Genomic DNA, 17,309 nt, shown 5'->3' on the forward strand with positions numbered 1-17,309 from the left:
CTGGGAGGAAGCTCAGCCAGGCAGCGCTGGTCATCACGCTCACCTCCACAAGGAACGCCAGGGCGGGCAGCTCCCAGCGTGGCTCCTGTGTGCTGAGCAGCCGGAGCAGGTAGCCAGCGATCTGGGAACACAAGGGGATGGAGACACAGCACATCTCCCTGGCAGGAAGAAAAGGAACCAAGACTGTGGGCCAGGGGGACAAACCTCTGCCAGGACTGACACACACAGGTCTGGTCTTTCCCCAGCATCCTGCAAGGGGCCCTGGGCTATTTGGGAGGCAGCTCCTGGTGGGCACCCTCCTCTCCCAGCCTTTTCCAGTCTGCTTGGCCATCCCTCGGTGACAAGGCCTTCTGGCCCACGACCTCGGAGACTGTGTGGAGCTCCCTGGGCCCAGGGCACAAATGTCAGAGGCAGTGGGGAGAAGGGGGTCTCACCTGGCCAGCAGAGCCACGGCATAGTGGTGAGTGTCAGCACACAGCAGCGTGTCCCAGCCACAATTGTGTTCCATTGCCACCACCACATCCTCGTGCTGCATTCAGCAGAGCAGGGACTTTAGGGTCTGCACTGCAAACCTGCGTGCACAGCAAAGCCCAGGTCACGCTGGGAACACTGGCTCCTGCCCAGGGACGTAGCAGGGAAAGGAGGAGTGGGATGGAGCACCTGTTGGGGCTGGTGGCAAGGCCGTATTCCTCCTGGCATCCCTTCCAGAATGCATCCACCTCCTCTGGTGTATCCAGAGTGCTGAAAAACACTTGGGAGAGCAGATGCAGAAAGAGGCAGGGCAAATACACCATCACCATATGTGGGACACAGGGCATCTGGAGGATCTTCCACATAACCACAGTGCCTGCAAAAGACAAAGCCCCCCAAGACAGCGCTCATTGCCGAGGTGTCCGTGTGTCAGGGCCCGAGCAGGGGAGGGAGAGGCTCAGACAGACGCAGGGGGAGCACGGGGCCTGGTGGGCCTGATGCTGCCCCTGGGCCAGGTTTCAGGCCAGCACCTGAGGCAGGGAGATGCAGTGGGGGAAGGAGGATGGAGAGCTGCTGGAGAGGCAGCCTTGGGGACGGCAAAGGCCAGTTACAGAAACTCACAGCCAGGACAAAGACAGCCCTTTTGTCCCCATCGGAGGTGCATGTGCTGTGCTCTGGCCAGCTCCCCAGCACATCCAGGAGTATCAGCAGCGCTGGCTCTGCAGTCCTGGGCGAGCACATGATGCTCTTCCACATGGTCAAAGCACCTCTGTGGGGTTAGAGCTCTGTCTCAGACACAGCACCGTGGCCTGGGCAGCAGTGGGGACCTGAGCTGGCTGCCAGCTCTGCCTGTGCCCATTGCCACTCGCCAGCAGCACACAGGCAGCCCAGGCTACTGGGGACAGGCCCCTGAGGGGCAGCAAGGCAGCATGGCAGCAGGCTAGGAGGCTGACGTGCCGGGGCTGGCCAAGGGAGCAGCCAGAAGGCCCTGGAACTCTCTGTTGGTCAGACACCTGGGCCAGGCTTTACAGGCTGATGGGCTGGGGTGCCCTGAGCCCTCTGGGCAGGTTGGCCCCATACCTGTCACAGGACGGGGCCACACGCAGGAGCGACATGACTACGTCAGCAGGCTGTGCTTCGGTGAGATCCAGCAGGGTCCTGTTCAGCCTGTGCTCAGCAAACTGATTGGCCAGGAGCCACTGGTGGATGTACCTGACCAGGGCAGGAACCTGGAGAAGGCACGGGGAGACTTGGAATGCTGCCAGAGGGAGGAACGTCCCCAGCTTCCCCAGAGAAGTGCTTCCCTTCCCACCACACTGCCATGGCCTCCAAGAGTTACAGTGACCAGCAGGCGTGGCTTGGGAGACCAAGCAATTCCCTGGGAGGATGAAACCCTGGCCACAGGCTGCTTACTTGCTTTGGACTGGAGAAGCCCTCCTCTACAAGCATATCCAGCAGGGCACCAGTGGTCTTGGTTTTGAAGATGTGCGAATATGCTCTGAGCCCAGTACCCATGGTGCTGGTCTCTTCCGCCCGAATTTTCTTGATGAATTTGCAAACCAGCTGTAGGAGAAGGGCAAGAAGCCAGGGATGTTGCATGGAATGCTGCAGGCGCGGTGCCAGCAGGCCCAGCCCAGGTGGGGATGGCTGCAGGTACCTGGGCTGTTCTGCGGAAGAGGCCACGCGCGGGGTCCTGCTCTTGTGTGAGCTGCAGGGCTGCACCTGGCAAAGAGTGAGTGCAGCCAGAGCTGAGGGGCTGCGGGAGAGGCCAGAGAACACAGCCCAGCCCTGTGCTCCCCAGATAGGGACAGCCCCGGGATGCTCCAGGGGATGGAGCACAGCCCCTGCGGGGTGTCTGCCCAGCCCCTCTTCTGTCCTGTCTGTGGGAATGGGATCAGATTGGGTGGGATGGGATAAAATGGGATGGGATGGAATGGCGCCAAGTTGGCTGCGGGCACCGACCCTGTGGCCCAGCTCTGCCACTCACCCTCCTGCGGCAGCTCAAACGGCACCACCGCTTTGGTTGCATGTGCTGGGGCAGCTCCAGGGCCACCTTCCTCCTCTTCCCCCCAGGCCACCTTGGGCGCTTTCAGGGGTCTCTGCTCCATGGTAATGAGTGGATTTGTGTGGGCACCTACTGAAGAGAAGCCTCGGGAAGGCCACAAGTCACCAAGTCCTGTGGTCTGGCCTCGAGCTTAGCTGCAGGAATAATGCCTCGGAAAGGCTCCGGGTCAGACAGAAACGGGTGCGCTGTGTGGGGGCTCCTCACAGCACCGCTCTGTCCCGTTCTGCCCCGTTGTGTTTTCCCAGCAGCCAGGCAAGCTTCTAATTCCCACGTGTCACAAATGGCCCCTTGGTCACTGGGTTCCGTTCCATGGCACCGAGACCGTGCTGCAGCGTGCCACCCAGGGCCCTTGCACACACTGCCTTCTGCCCTGGGGCTGCCCCCAGCCCAGCCAAAGCAGCCCAGCTTGGAAGGAATCCCTGGCCCCAGGTGTTTAAGACAGCCCAACAGGATCTTTAGGAAGGTCTCAGAGCATCAGCAAATGCTGCCCGGCTCTGTGGGCTTAGTCTTATCCCCATATCTTTCCCTGAGAGCATTTGAATTTCTAAATTAGAATCATTTGAAGGGAGGAGATTTAAATTTTCTGTTTCAGAGAAGCCTTCTGCCTTCATTAGCAGACACCTCTCTCTTCAAACCAAGACGATTGTTTATAATCTTGCAGATGCGCAGTTGCTGGGGAGCCCCGTTTTAGACCAGGGACCTGGAGAACCATTCCCAGCAATTGGGAAAATCCTAGGTGGTCCATCCAACCACAGATGAGGTCTCCAAATGTGCCCTGAAAGTGAGTCCAGCTCTTAGAGGCCTAAAAGAGGAAGTCCAAGTGACTTGATGATATTTTTAGCCCAGAAAGCCCTGCAGCTGATGGCACACTTCACAATCAGCAGGGGACACAGCTAGGTCAAAGCCCAGACCTCTGCTGGGAGTCTTTCTCCTCAAATACCCTTCAAACAAACCTCCATGCAAGTCAGTTGGGAAAGTTTCTCCAAATGATACATTTCTGGCACATGACTACACAGGCTTATGTGAAAGATTCTAAAGCATCTGCTGTGGAGTCAAAGAGCCAGCACTAGGAGTCCTTGTCATCTCTTTGTAGCTAAATGCCACTCTGGAGGATTTGAGAGAGTTTGGAACGAGCTAGAGAGCAGACCTCTGAATTTTTTAGATGATGCCGTTGCTTTTTCTTCTCTTCTACATAGACAGGAAGGGTGAGTTTGGCTCACATCTGCACTGCATGGCTCACATGGCCCACAAGACTTGTAGTTACAAGAGCTTTGAAGGATTTCTTGGGCAAGAAGACACGGCCAACAAGGATATTTATGTTTTGGACCCAATCCTTCAATATTTCCTCTTACGGACTCATGCTACAGTGTAAGCTTCTTTAGCCAATCATGTTATGACACACAAACATACAGCACTGCATCCTAAGCTTCTTGTTTATGATTGTAATGGCTTTTATTTTTTCTAGATCTTCAGCCCTAAAACTCTTAACTTTCCTCCACTTCAACTTTCCTCCCTGTGTCTCTCCTATAATAAACTAGAAATCCACATTCTCGCTTCTAGCACCTAAGTTTGGAAGCCCTTTCCAAGGTCTCCGAGCAAATCCTGTGTTTAATTCTAAGCTTTGCTGACAAGACCAAAGGTCTGAGATTTCCCTGCATTTGGGTTTCCAACAACACTGATGCTGTTAATTCCAGAGTGCCCTGGGTCCCTCTTGCAAGTCAGCTCTGGCAGGAACAAGGCGGCTGCTGGGGGGCTGCTTGCATTGCTCAGGGCTTGCCAGCGCCTCAGCCCCTCGGGGGCTGCCCCAGCCCGGCCAAGCTGCCCGGCAGCTGCGCCACAGCCCCACAGCAGCTCCAGAGCAGCCCCATCCAGGGGCACCTGGGAGCCCTCAGCAAGGCAGCCAGCAGCACACGGGCAGGAGGACACGGATGGCCCTTCCTGCCTGGCACAGGGCTTGTGGCCATCTCCAGGCATCGCTCTCACAGGGATCTCCGCAGCTCCGGCCCCAACCAGCCGCTCTGTCACCAGCACAAAGACTTCAGCAGAGCCACCACAGGCCAAGGGGCTTCTGGCCATTTCCCCTGCAACACTGCATGCCTGGGCAGGTTGCTGAGCACAAGCACCCTTTTCCCCCCTCAGGGCCTCACCCCCTCTCAGCCTGCTTTGCTGCTGAGCACAGGCTCCCTTTTCACCCTTTCCTGCCTCTTGCCCTGCAGACCCGGGATAGCAAAGAAAAACTCCTGGCAGTCTGTGTATCATAACACATTCTAGAATTTTTTTATTCACAGTAATCTATAATATATAATAATGGATAGAATTATATATACGCTATAATTTATTTATTTACAATAGAGATAAAAAAATGAAAAGAAGAAAAGACAAATCCTAAAGAAAAGGAAAATTCCCCCTGCCTGACGTTGCCCCAGCAGACTGAGCCTCCAGGATCAGTTCTCCTTAGAGCTCCAGCAGCGCAGCCAGCCGAGCCCTGACAGACGAGGCTGTGTCCTCCATGCCCTGTGGAGCTGATCTTGCACCCTCTGGAAGATGGAATATCGCTCACTCTGCAGTGCCTGAAGGACATACAATGTTTCAAGTGGCAGCTGTGACACGTGTGAAATACAAAGCTGTGTTTTATGTCAGGTACAAACAGGCAATGTGTCTATTTGTGATCGCAATACGTGTGGAGACCGACAATGGGACAGTTGCGAATTCTAATAATAACAGAGGAAAGTAAAGCATGGAAGAAGGCCTTTGAACCTATGTTTTGTTTGCAATTAACCTTGGTTGAAGGAGGAGCATTTGAATTAAAGCGTTAAGGATGTTGCTCTTTGCTTGTAGTTAATCCTTAAACACTTCTGCAATAATAACCTTTTGAAGTATAATTTTAGAGTATTGCTTCTATCCTTGAAACTATAGCTTTGAAATATAGATAAAGGAAACATGCTTATCTCACACCTTCACAAAACAGAGAAAAGCAGCTTGAGAAAGGAAGATGAACATCAACTCAAGGACTTATATTTTTGACCAAGGGAAGCTGGGAATCACTGTTATGAGATTTATAGTCCTTGCAATTAAAAGGTGGACACATATCTGGGGAGCTGGACTCCACCAGATGCGATCCATCTTTCTTCTTTTGGAAACCGGACCATCATCATCTGGTGATACTCCTTTTGGGATACATCCTGAGAAAAACTGCATCAGAATAGTGTATAGAATTGTGACATAAAAATTGGGAATAGAAACTGCTGATGAGTAAAAATTGGAATAGAAACTGCTGAGAAAGCTTTTGAGGACCCCTATAAATACCTGTAACCCTCAACTATCTGTGTGCAGTTGGAGGGAAAACTTCCCCCACTGTACCCAACGCTGTATTGCTCATACTTTACCATATTAATTTATAAATTGATTGCTGTTTGACTATTGGCCTAGTCATACTTCTTATTTATAACAGGAGCAGGGAAGGGACACCGTAGGAAAGCCTGAGCTGGACAGGGCATAGGGATGGGCAGCAGCTGCAAGACAGCCCTGCCAGAGCCAACTTGGGCAGCACTTTGGCCATGGCTGCTGGCCCTGGGCTTGAGGCAAGAGCAGGAGACAAGTGACCCTTGCAGGCCTGGGGCCTCATTGCCTCCTTGTCCCTGCTCAGCAGCCTGGCAGGGGCCGCCCCATGCTCCTGCCCTTGCCATTGCACATCCCCACATGCCAGTGCCCATCCCGGCAAGAGCCCTGAGCAAGGAGGGAGGGACAGCATCTGCCTGGCCAGGGGTTGGGGCTCAGGCCTTGGCCCTTTGAATTCCTCAAACACATCCAGCTTTGATCAGCAGCAGAGACACCTTTGCCTTGTTTGTCCCCAGCTGTCATCGCTGCCTTCAGTGTTCTGCTCTACCTGGAACCTGGGGACACTTTCTCATTCATGTTCCTCAGTGGAACCCTAAAAACTTCAAGAAACTTCAGAGTTTCAATTTAATTTTGAGTTATTGAGTAGTTTTTTGAAGACACTCTCAGGGACTGAGTCTTATGTAAACAACACCAAATCCCATAGAGGTTCATTAAAGTCCTTGTGCTGTGTCTGTGCTGCTGAGCTTTAGAGGAAGAGCTCTTCCCAGGGCCAGTTCCTCTCCCAGTTCAGCAGGGCTGAGGGCTCTGCCTGCAGGCACTGAGGGGACAGGATCGAGGCAGAGACAGGCTGAAGGCAATCAGGATTGGGAAGACATTGAGCTGAGACTTCACTTGGGGAAAGATCTTCACAGCCCTGTGCATGGTGAGTGTGTGGGTGCAGGTCAATGTCCCCTGTGCTCCTGGAGGGATCTCCTGAAGCCAGCACACCCCACAGCCTGGGAGATGTGTCAGGAGGAATTTCCCAGTTTCTCTGTCAGCAGAGGAGGAGGAGGAGGAGGGGGAGGAGGAGGAGGATGTGCTCCAGAGCAGGGCTCCCCTTCTGAAGGGACTTGTCATGGCTTCATTCATGGCAGGAGTTTCCTGCTTGGGTCTCTGCTTTCTTGGATCTGTGCTCCCACTTTTCCCTGGCTCAGCTTGGTAGCAATGGAAACGCAGCTGTGTAGGGCAGAGCAGGGGCTGAGACTCTTAAACCATCACACTGAGGATTCCTGGGAACCTCAGCAAGTGCCTGCACCTGCCCAGCCTCCAGATCCATGCAGCATCACCTATCCATGATGCCTGGGCTGGGGGAGCTCTTCTTTAATGCCTGCAGGGCTGAGGAGCTCCAGGGCAGGGCTGGCCCAGGGGCTGGGCTGGGCTCTGGCAGCTCTGGCAGAGAAGGAGCCTGTGGCCACAGGAGCAGCTCGGGCTGGGACAGCTCCAGCAGCAGAGCCATGAGCAGGGAGGGAGGGAGGCAGTGCTGAGGGAAGCCCTGCTGCAGGGCAGATGTGGCACCTGCCAGGCCTGCCCTGCAGGGCAGACACTGCCCTGAGCAGCACAGCTCTTGTGTCCCCTCAAAGCCAGCACAGCCCTCGGTCGGGGGCTCGGGGCCCTCAATCCCTCCTGGGCCGGCAGAGCAGCCCCAGAGATGAAGGGCATCTCTGCAGCCATGTGCCCATTCCCTGCTGACCAGGGCCTGAGGGCCACTGTCCTGCCCTGCTGCTGCCTGGCAGGGGCTGGGCAGAGCTGGGCAGGGAAAGGCTTTTCCTCAGGCCCGGCTCTCTCTCTCTCCTTGCCTTGCCAGCTGCTGCTGGCATTGCTGAGGGGCTCTCTGCAATGGCAGTTCCAGCTGCAGGGCCAGGCCCAGCCCTTGGGCTCCTCCTGTGCAGGCTGAGCACAGCAATGGGGGGTCCCAGCTCCCTGTGCCCGGGGAGCTCTGGGCAGGGCAGCCTGGGAGGCTGGCAATGAGCCCACTCTGCTGACTCTGGGAAAGGCAGGAGCCACTTTGTGTGCCAGGGATCCCTCTGCTCTCAGCTGTGTCTTCTGGCTGTCCAGGGTAACACAGGAGTGGATCTCAGTAAGGTGCAAGTGCAGGGCAGCTGCAACAGGAGAGACGGACAGAGCAGCTCCCCTCAGTCTGCACTAAGCCTCAGACAACCCTCGTGCCTTGCTGGACAATCTGTTCTCTGCAGATGCAACAGAATCTCTCATTCTGCCTCTTGCAATCCCCATCCTTTCACCCAGGCAGCTCCTCTGCCTTAGCTGAACATTCTTTATCCAAATTCAAGCACCAGGACTGGCCCCTGCCCTCACTGTTCCCCTGCACTGACTGGGGGTCAGGCCAAGGTCCAGCTCCTCACACAACATTGGCCAGAAGCAATCAGGGCTCCAATAAAAAAGGTGAAGGAAGATCTCTGAGAAATGGACAGAGGAAGGTGTTAAGAGTCAGGAAAGGGTCTAAGAGAAAGGGCTTTGATTTTTCTGAGAGAAATCTCCCCTCCATTTCCCTGTCTTTCCTGCTTCTGTAGGTTGAAATTTACAGATACAGTGAATGTCCAACAGCAGCTCCATCAGGCACTTCCTCCTGCTGGCATTGGCAGACATATGGCAGCTGCAGCTCCTGCACTTCTGCCTCTTGCTGGGCATCTCCCTGGCTGCCCTCCTGGGCAACGGCCTCATCATCAGCGCCGTAGCCTGCGGCCACCACCTGCACACACCCATGTTCTTCTTCCTGCTCAACCTGGCCCTCACTGACTTGGGCTCCATCTGCACCACTGTCCCCAAAGCCATGCACAATTCCCTCTGGGACACCAGGAACATCTACACAGGATGTGCTGCTCAGCTCTTTTTCTTTGTGTTCTTCATTGGAACAGAGTTTTCTCTCCTGACTGTCATGTGCTATGACCGCTACGTGTCCATCTGCAAACCCCTGCACTACGGGACCCTCCTGGACAGCAGAGCTTGTGCCCACATGGCAGCAGCTGCCTGGGCCAGTGCCTTTCTCAATGCTCTTCTGCACACAGCCAATACATTTTCCCTGCCCCTGTGCCATGGCAATGCCCTAGGCCAGTTCTTCTGCGAGGGGCCCCAGATTCTCAAGCTCTCCTGCTCACACTCCAACTTCAGAAAAATCTGGATTTCATTGTTTGCTATCTGTTTCGCTTTTGGTTGTTTTGTGTTCATTGTTTTCACCTATGTGCAGATTTTCAGGGCTGTGCTGAGGATCCCCTCTGAGCAGGGACGGCACAAAGCCTTTTCCACATGCCTCCCTCACCTGGTCGTGGTCTCCCTGTTTGTCACCACTGCCTTTTTTGCCTACCTGAAACCCCCCTCCATCTCCTCCCCATCCCTGGATCTGGCCCTGTCAGTTCTGTACTCGGTGGTTCCTCCAGCCCTGAACCCCCTCATCTACAGCCTAAGGAACCACGAGCTCAAGGCTGCAGTGTGGAGACTGATGAGTGGAAAATTTAGGAAACGTTAAAGTGGTGGCCAATTTCTGCATATCTCATGTAATAAAAGTAATCTTTGATACTTCTTGTTGGATTGGTTAGTTTTTACTCTGTTTTAATTTTTTAATATTCCCCCTAAACCAAGGCCACTGTTTTTGCCATTTCTTACTTTGTTTCTTCGAACTTGACTGTGGCCCCAAACTGTGTCATTGAGGGGCTTTGCTCTAAGTGCCTTTAAAGGAACTAAAGGATCTCCCAGCATTGTTTTCACCAGAGATCCCCTTTTGTTGCCTTCTCTGGAGCTGCAGCAGCAATGTCTGTGTGCAGAGCCGGGAGCAGATCAGGGCTGGCACAGCACCTGTGCCCAGCAGCAGCAGCACTTGGTGTTGCCAGTGCTGCTGCCGTGGCCCTGCCCCGCTGCCCTGGTGGCCCTGGTGTTGCTGCAGGGCCTGAGTGCTCTCGGGGCCGGGCACAGCCCTGGGGGTGGCAGTGCTGGGGCTGCAGCAGGGACAGGCCATGGGCACTGCTGGGGCAGCACTGACGCCTCAGGCCAGGCCCTGGGGGCTCCAGGCTCCTTGCCCAGGCTCTCTCAAGAACACACCCAGACCAATGCTCAGCACAGAAAACCCCAGTGAGCAGCCCCAGGCTTGCCGTGGGCAGGCTGGGGGCAAACAGCATGGCTGGGGCTCTGCAAGGGCCCTGGGGCAGACGGGAACGAGCAGCAGAGAAGGGGCTGATCCATCCCCAGTGCGCTGCACAGCCCAGGGCAGTGTCCCAGAGTGTCCTCATGCAGCTGCCAACAACATCTCCCCTCTGCAGCCCTGGCATCTCCCCCAGCTCACACAGGTGCCCCATCCTTGCAGGCACAGACACGGCAGCACTGGCTCAGCAGCCCCTGTTTGCTATGCACAGAGCAGGGGGAGCACCCCCATACTGTTGCTGTGGGGACATGAACCTGAGCGACCACAAATGCCATCAGCCCCTGGGGCCAGCAAGGGCTGGAGGACACCAGGGAAACCACTCCGCTTTGTCCTGGCCTCTGCAGTCAGCCAGAAAGTTTGTTCCCATCAGCTGGGAGTTTCCTGTCCCACTGCAGATGCCGTTGCTCAGAGCCAGGGCTGCCTGGCAGCCACCCCAAACAGCCCTGAGCATTTCCTTGGCTTCACCTTTGCTCTCTTTCCTCTTTTCTGATCCAGATTTCTTCCTATTGCCCATCCCTGTCCTCTCCCCAGCAAACAGTCAATCCTTGTTTGCCCTTTCCTCTCTGGCCTCACTCCCCATTGCAGTTCCTGACTTGGCACGATGGGAACATCCCTTGGGCAGCAGGATCATTCTACAAGTGCTGCAGGAATTGTCTGCAGGCTCCTGCAGTGCCTGGTGCTGCTCCCTTGCCAGAGGCACCCCAGGCCAGGAGGACACATCTGGGCTGCTGTGTCTGGCTCTGGGGCTCCCTATTCTGGGCAGTGAGGAGGAGCTGCAGAGGCTCTGCAGGACTGACAGGATGGGCTTTGGGGCTGGCAGGAGAAGCTGAGGGACCTGGGCTGCTGGAAGTTCTGAAGAGGAGGCCCAGGGCTCCTCCTGCATCTGCTCCAAGGGTAGTTCCAGAGAATCACAGAATCAGCAAGGGTGGAAAAGACCTTGGAGATCATCAAGTCCCACCTGTGCTGGGATATTGCGTTCTCTCCCTTAGCCTCCTCTTCTCCAGGATAAACAACCCCAGCTCCCTCACCCACTCTTCACAGGACTTGTGTTCCAGACCACTCACCAGCCTTGTTGCTCTTCTCTGGACACGCTCCAGCACCTCCATGTCCTTCCTAAATTGGGGCCCCAGAACTGCAAAGAGCACGTGGTGTGGCCTCACCAGTGCTGAGTGCAGGGGAAGAATCCCTGCCCTGCTCCTGCTGGCCACACCATTCCTGATCCAGGCCAGGAGCCATTGGCCTTCTTGCCCACCTGGGCACACTGCTGGCTCATGCCCAGCCTGCTGTCCATCAGTGTCCCCAGGTCCCTTTCTGCCTGGCTGCTGTCCAGCCACTCTGTCCCCACCCTGTAGCGCTGCAGGGGTTGTTGTGGCCAAAGTGCAGGACCCAGAACTTGGTCTTGTTCAATCTCACCTTGTTGGATTTGGGCCCTAGATCCAGCCTGTCCAGGGCCCTCTGCAGAGCCCTCCTACCCTCCAGCAGATCCACACTCACACCCAGCTTGGTGTCATCTGCAAATTTGCTGATGCTGGACACAGCCCCCTCATGCAGATCATCAGTGCAGATATTGAAATCCATGCTGGCTGGCTCTGATCCCTCGGCCATCCTGTGGGTGCCCTGTGATGGCACTCAAGGTGATCTGTTCCATAACCTTGCCGGGCACCCAGGTCAGGCTGACAGGCCTGGAGTTCCCCAGCTCCTCCTTCCAGCCCTTCTTGGGGATGGGCTCACATTGGCACCTCCAGTCCTCTGGGACCTCCCTGCTGAGCCAGCACTGATGGTAAATGATGGAGAGCAGCTTGGGGAGCTCATCCACCAGCTCCCTCATCCCCCTGGGATAGATCTCATCTGCTCCAAGAGACGCCTGTGAGCATCTGAGTGGCTCAGCTGGTCCCCAGCTGCTTCCTCCTGGATTACAGGGGGCTGTTCTGCTCCCTGTGCCCATCTAGCAGCTCAGGAGAACACTTGTCCTGAGGACAACTTGACTTATTCTTGAAAACTGAGGCAAAGAAGGGGTTAAGTACCTCAGCCTTTCCCTCATGTTTGGTAACCCCATCTCCCATAATAATGAATGGAGGTTTTCCTTGTACCTCATTTTGTCATTAATGTATTTATAGAAACCTTTTTATTATCCTTCACAGAAGTGGGCTGGTTAAGCCTTAAGCTTTCACCTCTCTAATTTTCTTCCTGCATGACCTGACAACATCCTTAAACATTTCCTGAGTTACCTGCCTCTCTGTCCAAAGGTGATGCACCTTCTGTTTTGCCTCAAGTTCCTGCAAAAGGCCCATCACATACAGAACGTCACCTATTGGCTAAAGTATGCCTCAGAGGAGGAAAATACAAGAGTCTATCAATTAAAGGGGGAAAGAAAGCTATTAAAGTAAAAGTGGAGGCTAGGAAGGCTAACAAAAACTGGGACCCCCTTGATCACTTACCTCCCTCCTACCCTTGCAGTACCTCAAATCCTTCCTCCAATTCCTCTTGCCGTGGACCCAATTCCTCCTCCTCTCCCAGCTGTCATTCCTTTACCACCTCCTAACCCAGTTATACCTCCACCACCTTCCCCTCAACCCTCTCCTTACTCTCTTTACCCTTCACTACTCTTCCCTCACCTCTGCCATCTCATGCACCCCTTATTCACCAGCAAGTTCCTATTCTGCCTCCCCCAGCACAAATGAGAAGCCAAATAACATGTCAGAATCTCATGCCCAAGAGTGCAGTTACCCAGTCAGCCTCCACACCTGAAGATGTAATACCCGGACCAAAGTGGCTGAAGTGGAAAAATTGTTCCCCCTCAGAGAAGTTCCCATGTGCAGGGTGGCCAGTGAGATTGGGTTTGTAAAGGCTCCTTTGACTGCATCCGAAGTTAGAAACTTTAAGAAAGAATTGTGAAATTTAGTGGAAGACCCAGTAGGAAAAGCAAATCAAATTGATCCATTTTTACCCCTAATATTTATACATGGGGAGAACTGAACTCCATCTTTAACATCCTATTTTCCCCAGAAGAAACTCGATTAATAAGAACTGAAGGAATGAAAATTTGGGAGCAAGAAAACCAGCCCGGGCTTGAAGGTGACCAAAAAATGCCTTCAGTGGAGCCTGTCTGGGACCCTAATCAAGAAGGAATATGAGGGATTACAGGTCCCTGATGACCAGAGGGATAAAAGAATCAGTCCCTAGAGGGAGTAATACCAGGTTAGTGTTTGACAGCACCCAGGAAAAAGACGAGACCCCAGCAACATGGCTTAATAGGCTAAAGCAAGACTTCCAGATTTACTCTAACGTTGACCCAGACAGCTCAGAAGGCCAATCTCGGGTTCCCTGCAGTCAGGCATGACCCCGAGAATCCTTTTTTCCCAGCCTGGTGTTTCCAAGAGGGAGTCTGAATTCTTCGGCTCTGGTTTCCAAGGTTGTTTTTTGCTTCTTATCTATAACATTTTTTTCTCTGGCCTGTCAGAGGTCAGACAGAAGCATACCCCCCATCCCAGGGCTGGTGTTTACATTTTATACTATGAACTATGTGTACTTTATTTTCATTTTTTTCCAATACCTAAAGACACACAGCAGGGGAATTTCAGTATTAACCAAAACAAATGCACCTATTATTGAGTGCCCACAGCAGATGTAACAGAAGGATTAGAAAGGAGATAAAGGACAGAGAGAGAGAGAAAGGAGGGTTGGGTAGGGGAAAATAGCTACCAAAAGAGAGACGAAATCCTTGTGGTCTGACTAATAGATCCGTCTGGTCACCTTGGGAAGAGTCTCAAAGCCTTTGGTTAACTCAGGGGTCTTTTATAATCTACCGCCAGGAGGGGAGCAGGACGGCACATCAAGGGCATAGTGGAGAATAAATCCATTGAGAACAGGTACAGACAGCCCAGTTCTGAACAGCACAAACCGGTGCTAGCAGTGAGCGGGGCCCGTTGTTTCAGGACTGGCTCCTATGGGAAACATCCCGCTTCCCACGGCAGACATCCCGCTCCAGTCACACCAGCACCCCTGGGTTAGAATTTTAAGGGTCTCAGTCTCAGTCCTTGGGGAGGCCTTCAATCTCTGTCCTTGACTGTGGTCGTGTGGCAGATGAGGGATATTTGGACCGTGTCTTACAGAATGACATCCCAAAGCATAAAAAAATGTATGCATTTTCCCATAAACATAAATGTAATGAATGAATAAATGAAAACTATTTTTTCTTACTTCTAATGCTATAATTCTATATTTTTGTTTACCAAAAACATTTTTAATTTGTATTAAAAAATCCATACCTTTTTAGCAAGAAAAAAAAATATTGGTCATTGGTTAAAACTAACACAATTCCCTTCTCTAATTCATTGCCCAGTGTGGTATTTCTCCTTCTTTATGGTAATTACTCCTATTTTAAATCCTTTTATAATCTTTTTTATCGTTTTATAACAGAGGGTAAAAGGGGAAACTTTGTAGTCCCTGGAGACATTTCTGGGACACATTTGGGGCAGTTTTGGGTCTGAGGAGGGAATTCAGACAGAACTTGAGGGTCTGGATGACACTTCCGGAAGCCAGCTGGGCGCTTGGAGGGGTATTTAGGGATTCTGAGGAACAGTTCGGGGTCCGGGGCAGCACTTGGGGGTCCAGGGGGGGCGTTTGGAGGTCAGGGAGGGGAATTTGGGGCCCTTTGGGGTCCTGGCAGACTCTTGGGGGGCTCTGACGGGGCTTGCTGGGGCGCGAGCGGTGATGGGAGTTGAAGGCGAGGGTATCATACGGTTAAACGCGGCCGCGGAGCATCACGGGAGTTCTAAGCGCAGCTGCAATTGCTCTCAGTGGGGCGCGGAGCATGATGGGAGATAAAGTCCCGGCTGGAACAGCGCTGGACGTGCCCCGCGGAGCATGATGGGAGCTGTAGTCCCAGAAGTGGTTCGAACACGGCGTTTGGAGTTTCAGGAAGGCACTTGGGGGACACTTTTGTGTCCAAGCCACGACTTGAGATCCTCGGGGGGGAATGTAAACGGCTCCAGAGCACTCGGGGGGAGCTCGGGGAGCTCTAACGGGGCTCTTTAGGGCGCGGGGCACGGCAGGAGTTTTAGGCGTGGGACTGTGTTCTGAGGGGCTCTGGGGCCGCGGGGGATGAGAGGAGATGAATCCCCAGAAGTGGCTGTACCAGACATCTGTGGGGTTGGGAGCACTAAAGGGATCCGGGGACGCTTCTGAGGATTCCGAATGGGCGCTAAAGGGGGCACTGAGGGATCCTGGAGGGTCTGGGGGACGCTTATGGGACAGATGGGGGCGGATCTTGGAGGTTCTGTGGAGCGCGGGGCATGACAGGAGTTGTAGTCCCGGCTCCAATGGGGCTGAATTGGGCCGCGGGGCATGATGGGAGATGTAGGCAAAAATAAAATATGGTGCCCTCTAGGCACCGCCCTCAGGCCCAGGTCCCTGATGCTGATTGGCTGTAACTGGTGATGGGCAGGAACCTCGGCAAATGGATGCGGTGGAGGTCGGAACAGCCAAATGACCCTCCTCCAGTCCTTCCCAGTACAGCCCAGTTCATTGCCAGTACAGACCAGTATAACCCCAGTAAAGCCCAGTTCATCCCAAGTAGAACCCAGTTCAACCCCAGTGCCCCTCCAATCCCTCCCAGTACAGCCCAGACCCTCCCAATACACCTGAGTTCATTCCCAGTTGTTCCCAGTTCCTCCCAGTGTCATTCACAGGATGCCCCAGTGTCCCCCAGTCCTCTCTTCAATGGCCCCAGTGTCCCCAGTTTGTCCCAGTATCCCCCAGTGTCACTCCCAGTATGTCCCAGTGTCTCCCACAGCGTTCCCAGTGTGTCTCAGTCCTCCCCAGTGTTTCCAAGGACAGTTTAATTTCTCACGGTGGCCATGGCAGCCAAACCCAGCAGTGGGGTCAGTGCAGTGCCCATGGCCACAGCCCCTTGCAGGGGCCCAGTGCAGCTTGGGCTGATGATCCACCCTCACAGCTGGCCCAGGGCAGCTCTGCAGTGCCTTTGGTGGCACCTGGGGCTGGCACACACCTGAGCAGTGTGTCTGTTTGCAGTGGGGAAACTCAGCAGTTTCAGATTGCTTCAAAAAATCACAAAAAGGGAAAACCCCTCTCAGGCTGAGTGCAGCCAGCTCTCCAAGCACAGCAGGTCCCAGGGAAGTAAGGACAGACAGGATGGGGCTGGGCAATGTGGAGCAAGGTTGTCCACACTGGGTCAGAGCTCAAGGCACAGCTTCTGTGAGCAGGCCAGAGCTGCTGAGGAGAGACCCTGGGTCAATATCAATCACAGAATGCTGCAATCACCTCTGCTCTAAAAAGAAATTAAATAAAATACATCCTTAAAATAAGAATGTTTATTTCTTGAAAGCTCTTTGAAATCTTTCTCCATACCTGGACTAGGAAAATTTTATTGATCCTTACAGGGCTTTGGTGTTGTTTACATCAGACTCAGTCCCTGAGAGAGTGTTCAAAAAACTTCTCAGGAACTCAAACTTAAACTGAAAGACTGAAGTTTCTTGAAGTTTTAATGGGTCCCACTGAGGGACACGACTGGGAAAGTGTCCCCAGGTTCCAGGTAGAGCAGAACCCTGCAGGCAGTGATGCCAGCTGGGGACAAGCAAGGCAAAGGTGTCTCTGCTGCTGAGCACACCTCTATATGTTTGAGGAATGCAAAGGGCCAAGGCCTGAGCCCCAGCCCCTGGCCGGGCAGATGCTGTCCCTCCCTCCTTGCTCAGGGCTCTTGCCGGGATGGGCACTGGCATGTGGGGATGTGCAATGGCAAGGGCAGGAGCATGGGGCGGCCCCTGCCAGACTGCTGAGCAGGGATAAGGAGGCAATGAGGCCCCAGCCCTGCAAGGGTCACTTGTCTCCTGCTCTTGCCTCAGGCCCAGGCCCAGCAGCCATGGCCAAAGTGCTGCCCAAGTTGGCTCTGGCAGGGCTGTCTTGCAGCTGCTGCACATGCCTGTGCCCTGTGCAGCCCTGGCTGTGCTACGGTGTCGCTGCCCCGCGCCTCTATCCCTGCAGGCTGTCAGCATCCCCTGGCTGCCCCACCTGGCTGATCCCTTCCTTTGCTGACAGCTCTGACTCCTGCCTGCCTCTGCCTGCCCACACAAAGCTTTGGGCTGGCCCAGTCTGCTTCTGGGGGATGTGTTTTGCCACAGCCCTGCCCTGGGAGGGAAATTCTTGTCTCCTCATGTCTAGTCTGGACCTCCCGAGCTGATCTGTGTGCCATCATTTTTTTCTCAGGTCCTTTGTACAATGAAGAAG

The 17,309-nt window shown here is 54.0% G+C and overlaps 1 protein-coding gene across 1 annotated transcript; it reads left to right on the plus strand.

The window, feature by feature from the left end:
* Positions 1-8,465: 8,465 nt before the first annotated feature.
* LOC128947946 (olfactory receptor 14C36-like) lies at positions 8,466-9,395 on the plus strand. The gene has a single exon (XM_054292470.1). It carries the CDS (start codon positions 8,466-8,468, stop codon positions 9,393-9,395), a length of 930 nt encoding a protein of 309 aa, XP_054148445.1.
* The last annotated feature ends 7,914 nt before the right edge of the window (positions 9,396-17,309 follow it).

The sequence above is a fragment of the Melozone crissalis genome, unplaced genomic scaffold (genome assembly GCF_028551555.1).
Source record: "Melozone crissalis strain CALT ecotype California unplaced genomic scaffold, PUWL_Pcris_2 ptg000111l_1, whole genome shotgun sequence".
Classification (NCBI taxonomy): Eukaryota; Metazoa; Chordata; class Aves; order Passeriformes; family Passerellidae; genus Melozone; species Melozone crissalis.

Excerpts from the sequence above, each read along its gene's own strand:
- LOC128947946 (XM_054292470.1), top strand. The coding sequence starts at position 8,466 with ATGTCCAACAGCAGCTCCATCAGGCACTTCCTCCTGCTGGCATTGGCA.